This window comes from Urtica dioica, chromosome 10 (genome assembly GCF_054948205.1).
Source record: "Urtica dioica subsp. dioica isolate 48M chromosome 10, U.dioica_male_clone48M_v1_H2, whole genome shotgun sequence".
In the NCBI taxonomy this organism is placed as follows: domain Eukaryota; kingdom Viridiplantae; phylum Streptophyta; class Magnoliopsida; order Rosales; family Urticaceae; genus Urtica; species Urtica dioica.
Window position 1 is genome coordinate 21,317,037 of NC_142765.1, and position 7,129 is coordinate 21,324,165.

Below are 7,129 nucleotides of genomic sequence, written 5' to 3' on the forward strand. Positions count from 1 at the left end.
TAGTCATTTAACAATTTACATGTTTATCATTTGTTTAAAAGTCGGCTGAATATCTAACCTATTTATTTTGGTTTATTTTCATTTATTTATTACAAGCATAAATAAAAATTAACGAAAATTTATTAACGATTCACGAGTTATTTATTTTAATCAATATTTAATTTAGTTATTATATTATATTCACTAATGATTTTACTTTTAAATATTCAAATTTGAATCCAAGCGTGTACTAAGCCTGATGATGTTGTTGACTTTCTTATTAATAGGACTCAAATGTCGGCTACTGTTTTATTTTCACTCATTTAAACCACACAAGATTATATTCGATATTTCATAACCGTAAATTTCAGTAAATGACTATATTACAAAATTTACGAAATGTGGGCTAGATCTTAAATACCACTTTCAAAAAGGCTACGTTGCTAGTTTGCCCAAAATTTAAAATATTTATTTATATAACTATAATTGCATATACGTAACAACGTACCGAAAGTCGAAACTCACCCGAACTCTATGGCTGAATAAGCCGAATGACGTAATGATCAATAATTTTTTATGGAAAGAAAAGTCGAAGGACTTTCTGGCCTCTTATTCGCTCTCTCAAATTATTATTATTTTTTAAAAAGTCTCAAATTATTTATGAAATGGCCAAAGTTGGGTTCTCCTACAAAAGATTTATTAGCAAAACATAAATAATTAGTAGGCTTACCATTTACACCAATTTCTAAAGATTTATAGCCTACACAACCAAAGTGATATATACAAACATATCAGATATGATATATGCTTATACACATATATACCCTTAAATTAGTTGTCTACATACAGATTGAGAACAGAAAACCCTCTCACAGAAAAGAAGAAAAAAACACCCCATGAAAAACCAAATTCCAGTTTCTGTCATAGATGATAATAATCATCATGAGATTATTTCAGACCAAATTAATAATCTGATAGGGATTAGCAACTGCAATGGTAGTTTGGTAAATCCAAGCTCTATTCGGAGAGTTGTGAAAGCCACGGTCTTGTTCGCAGTGATTACGTTGGGTTCTTTGGTTCTTCTTAGTTCTTTGAGTCCTTTTTCAGTTTTTCAAGCTTCTTCTCTCTATCCGATCAAGTCTAGTCAGGTAATTATTTATATATACTAGTTCTGCTTCTGTGTAATATACATATGATACGTGGCGTGTGTTGATTTTCAATATGCTTTTCTTTTCTGTGTGTTGTTTCACAGAAAATGCTTTTGATGATTTCTTTGATCCATTTCCACTTTCCTAGTCACTTTTCCACTGTTCAAATTGAATATCACCCATTAAACATAAAAACGACGCCAAAAAGTTAAAAAAAAATAGCAAATATTTCAAGTTTTTTTTTTAATAATAAAATTACCTATTTAAAGATATTTTTTAATAACAAATAGTAAAGTTTGTATGTAAATATAGACACTGTAAATAAAAATATTTAAACTTATATATATATATATATATATATATATATATTACCGTATATTTATAGAGTCTAATAGATATATAAAATATTGAATTTTTACTATTTAGCTAATTTTTGTGAGTTTTTAGTAAATGATCACGAAACATTATTTACAAGCTCAAATTGACGTAAATACTTTATAAAACTTACAAAAATTTACATGAAGCACAAAAGACAGATAGGTCAGTAACTCAATAACTCGCTACTTTTTAAAAAATAGTCAAAATATTATTTTATTAATAAAATACTCCATCTGGACGGCCGAAATAAATTCAATTAACAGTTTTAGTTAATTTAGTTTATTTATGCTTGATGTGCGATTTTCTTAATAAAATAAAACTTTGAATATAACTTTAAAAGAGGCTAGAGGATTGATTGGTTACAACAAATGCTGCAAACTTGAAAATAAAAAACTATTCAGAAAATTTTACGTTGTCATTATGACTATTTATTAAGAAATTTACAAAAGCTTAATTAGATATTTAGCAAATATTTTAATTTAGGTGGGTTACTAGGTTATAAATTTGATATTTTTGTATGCATAGGTAAAAATTATAAACTTCTGACACGTACTAATTTTTTTTAAACTTTCGACTATTTTAATAATTAAAGACAAATCTTAATTATTTTATAAATTATGTATATTAATTTCAATTGATAATTTAATTAAAACCATATTAAAATTAATAAGGACATCAAATGCGATATGAAAACTATCATATCATTGTAAGACTTAGCACATTGTGTTGAAATATTTTTTTGGGTGATACAGTTTTGATATTACTTTTATTTTAAAATAAAAATATCGTTTTATTGGGAATTATGAAGATATTATGAAGTACCCATAAATATCAGCCATGGGTTGGTGTGGTGGTCAAACGAGATTGCTCTTGTATCCAATAGCCTATTGGATAAAGGAGAGATATAAATAAAATAAAACATACACCCAATACCCAATTATAATATTGAAATATTATAGTATTATAAATTATGAAGATGTGGACGAGTAAAACGCAAATAATAATTCAAAAATCTATGATAATGTATCTCTGTTGGCCGACGCAGAGTTACGAGTTGGCCAATGACCACATTTCATTTGACAGAAAGTGACGAATGAATCAATGAAAACTTTCCAATAGAAGCCGCCCATAAAAAGAATATTCTTCAAAGTTCAAACAAGAACAAGAAAGCATAAACAAAATACTTGCTCAAGTGGAAGAATATACACAAATGGGATGCTGTGAAATAATAGATGGATGTACCGATTTTTATTTGATTACACTTGTTGAATTTTGGTACAAAATACCACTCCATTTGCATTGATACACTAAACTAAACTACTAGTACCACACATATTATTATGCTATTTTGACTTTTCATGACATTATTTTATTTAATTTAAGACATTTTTTTATTAGATATATTTTAGGCTTATTGGTATGATCCTTTAACTTGTTCATCTCACTGAAATTTTGATTTCTAATATTCATAGTATCTTTTAAAAATTCGTTTCCTATATTTTAGAAAAGAATATTAGTAATTAACCAGATAATTTTTTTTAATGTGTGTTTTTACTATATCACTGTTTATTTAATCACATATATGTTAAAAAAACCCACATGAAATAATATTTTAAAAATTATTTTTTTTATTTTTTTTCCTTGTGTAATTTTGACATTGTTAGTTATATTGCCAAATACTTGTTAAGAATTAGAATGTTTGATCAAATTTATTAAGAGTTCAATGACTAAAATGTTAAATAGACTACTATAAATTCAAAATATATTTATAATTATTTTCATCTAAAATAATAATTAAGAAAAAAATAATCCTAATACGTCTACGTGTGTTTTAGTTTCAGTTTCAGTTAGATAAAATCCTTAGAAACGCATCGATGGAAAACAAGACTGTGATCATAACGACACTTAACGATGCATGGGCTGAACCGAATTCCATATTCGACCTTTTTCTGGAGAGCTTTCAACATGGGAATGACACAAAGGGATTGTTGAGGCATTTGGTGGTGATTTGCATGGACGATAAAGCTTACTCTCTTTGCTCATCTTCTCACCCTCACTGCTATCAACTCCGCACAAAAGGCGTCAATTTCACCGAAGAGGCCTTCTTCATGTCCTCAGATTACTTGGACATGATGTGGAGAAGAATTCAATTTTTGGGTTCGGTTCTTGACATGGGATATAGCTTCGTTTTCACGGTAATTAATATATTTTTTTTGTATACCATATGATTAAAGCTCGTATTTCATATTTTGCTTTTTAATCTTTTGCATTTTGATTTCCATTTGTTTGATTTAACAGTTAATAAAAATAAAATGTAAATTACTTGTTCTAAAAATATATGGGATTTTTTATTTAAAAACACTAAAAATATATCAGCAGTGAGGATAAATAAAGTTTTCTTATTCCCCCATTTCCCATGCCTCTTGAATGTGCATTACTATGGACATTTATAGATATCTCAAACAAATAAAAACCTCATTATTGAAATTGAAACCAAGCCTTGAATTGTTTAAAACAAAGCCTTCTGCTAATAGGCATATATTTTAAATGTCGGCACATCAATTAAGTAGCTATATATTTTTTTTAAAATTTTTTGTGGGTAATTAAAGCAGCTATTTTTTTTTTGTTAGAAGATGCTATTTTTATTTAGCTAGTTTAAATACTGCACTTTTAGAGCATATAAATTGAGTTCACCAATTAATTAATCTAATATTAAAAAAATTGTAAGAACAAAAATGATTTAAAATCAAATTTTTTGCTAACTGTATTTTTACTTTGAGCAGGACACAGATATAATGTGGTTGCGCAATCCATTCCCCCGATTTTTTCCAGACACAGATTTCCAAATCGCCTGTGATTACGTAACTGGAAATTCATATGATCTACACAATTATCCAAACGGTGGATTCACTTATGTTAGATCAAATAAACGAACAATTAAGTTTTACAAATATTGGTATTCTGCCAGATTGAAGTACCCGGGACGGCACGACCAAGATGTTTTCAACAAGATTAAATTTAATCACTTCATAAAAGAAATTGGGCTCAAGATTAGATTTTTAGACACATCTTATTTCGGAGGATTTTGCCAAGCGAGCCGAGATCTCAACAAAGTTTGCACAATGCATGCCAATTGTTGTGTTGGTCTCGACAACAAAGTCAATGATCTCACGATTTTACTCGAAGATTGGAAAAGATTTACTTCGGGGCTTCCACCTTTGAATCCTAACGGTCCATGGAGTGTCCCACAAAATTGCAGGTACGAAAATATATAATTTGTGACATACAATCGAAATGAAATAAATGAGGAATCAATTTGTTTCTTTTATTATATAATATATAACTATAACTTCTATTGACATTTTTCTTTGTGGTATAAATTTCATGTGCATTTTGGGGATTAAAGTACATCTTTGCAACGCATGAACCAGCATAAACGTCACAGATGAAGTTTTCATAGATCACACAGGTAAAAAAACTATACATATATGTCTAATTATATTATATAGAAACTATTATATATATATATATATATATATATATATATATATATATATATATATATATATATATTGATTCACTATTTAAAATTTTGAAATTAAAGCCACTACATTTGTTCAGGTATCCGTGAGGATCGTCTTGATTTTGGCAAAGTACAGATTCTTAAGAAGCCCGAAGTTTGCCAGCTCAGCAACGAATTATGTTGATTTCTTCACGTGTGTGTATTTGTGTACGTGTTAAAAGAAAGAAAATAAATAAGGGCAATTGTTGGAGATGTATTGTTCATTTTATTTTTTATATAGTCATAGACACATTTTGCTTTTTTATTTTTTTATTATTATTTTATTATTTCATTCTGTTTACTCATTTTTAGATCATGTAGGCTGTAGCACTCATATTTTATTGTAATATACATCTCTATTTATTTAGGTAATAGTCAATCAAAATTAATATATTTGTAAAATAATTAATGTAGGTTTAAATTAGTGAAATATCCAAAATTTTACACAATACATATACCAATTTTCAATAAATTATTTTTGACCATATGATTAAATTTTTAGTAATAGTGTCAAATTTTATTTTGGCAATGTAAGTTTGACTATCTTGTTGAAATCTTAAAACTTTAATTATTTTACTGATTTATAATTTCAAATATGGCTATTATGTATATTTTTTTTTCCTAATTGTTTGTTTCGTAAACAAATTATGGGTCTAGTTTATTAGATAGCAATCTAAAAGTGTAAATATGACTAATTTACTAATTATTTGATAAATTATATCTAGGAGCGAGAAAAAGACTATAACGCGTTATATTAATATACAAAACACATAATCCACAACTTATATAATACCACAGTTGCACAAGAAATATTTTGAAAAATATTGACAATTAATATAAATACGTAATAGTAGATTTTTTTTTTAAAAAAAGGTTTTAGTTAAAAATTAAAATAAATACCTTTTCTCAAAGGAATTATATAGTATAATAATATAGTATGAAGCTATGGTTTTTTTTTTTTCATAACTTTTTCTTGAAGCCGCCACGTAATTACGTCAAACAACGACACATGACGGATTGTGTGTTTCTATTTTATTTTTATTTATTTTCCCTCACTTCTCTCTTTAGTTTTTTTTTTTTTGCTCTTTTTCATGCTTTTGTTGACCCTCTCTCTATTCCGCGCACACGTGCCTCAAAATTTCAATAAAAGTTTTTAGACAAAAGTATACTCGTCAAAACGAGAGATTAGTTTAACAATCAATTGAATAATCCAGCCACCAAAATTTGAAGATTTGCTAAATAGTAAAAGTTTTTATAAATTTTAAATAAATAGTCATTGATGATTATTTATAATTATTAAGGAATATTTACAACTATTAATGTTTTTTTTAATTTTGTTAATAAAATCGATTTTGTGGCTATTTATTTAAAATTTATCAAACATTAACTATATGAAAAAATTTGAAATTTCATTTGACCGTATAGTTAGGGAGCCCTTGGCTTGAAATGAATTATGTTTCAACTTATTTTTTCCATGACAAGAGATCTCGATTATTAAAAAAGAGGGTCTATCTCATGTGGGAATAGGAATTATTTTAAAATGAAGTATGTAACGCCCCTTAGCAAAACGATTTTTTTGCATGAAAAGATGTGGAATCTCACATGATTCTCACCCCTCATGAGATTCCTACTTTCTTTAGTTGTTATTTTCTGAAGTACAATTTAAAACAAAATTTGTTTTTCTTGATCAAGAAAATCCGAGTATAGAATTCAGTAGTCGACGTCCACGTACCACTGAAAAAAAATATATTATAATTACAAGATTATATGCGGCTTAATAAACAAAAATCCTTGAAAATTCGAATATTTCAACTAATTTATTAGGAAAATAGCACAAATTTCAAGTTTTTTTTTAGTTAATAAAATAGCTGAGATATTTTATTTATATATTTATTTATTTTTTTCGAAATAGTTAGAAGACCCTAATATTAAATGGCCCAATCAGTATTTATACAACGTATATAAACTCACCCGAAGAACTACTCGAGGAAATCATTACAAACAAGCAATACATATACATAAAAAGCATATGAGACGAGTTAGAGACAAATTAAGAACAACA

General features: G+C 27.1%; 1 protein-coding gene across 2 annotated transcripts; it reads left to right on the forward strand.

The window, feature by feature from the left end:
• Positions 1 to 671: 671 nt before the first annotated feature.
• Positions 672 to 5,495, forward strand: LOC149383968 (uncharacterized protein At4g15970-like). 2 transcript variants are annotated; one of them, XM_089629403.1, is made up of 5 exons: positions 672 to 1,127; positions 3,341 to 3,700; positions 4,289 to 4,764; positions 4,912 to 4,974; positions 5,127 to 5,495. In XM_089629403.1, the coding sequence occupies exons 1-4, from the start codon at positions 876 to 878 to the stop codon at positions 4,952 to 4,954; spliced, it is 1,131 nt and encodes a 376-aa protein (XP_089485529.1). In that variant the 5' UTR covers positions 672 to 875; the 3' UTR covers positions 4,955 to 4,974; positions 5,127 to 5,495. The 2 variants fall into 2 exon arrangements, with proteins under 2 accessions (XP_089485529.1, XP_089485530.1); XM_089629404.1 differs by having other exon boundaries at positions 3,347 to 3,700.
• The last annotated feature ends 1,634 nt before the right edge of the window (positions 5,496 to 7,129 follow it).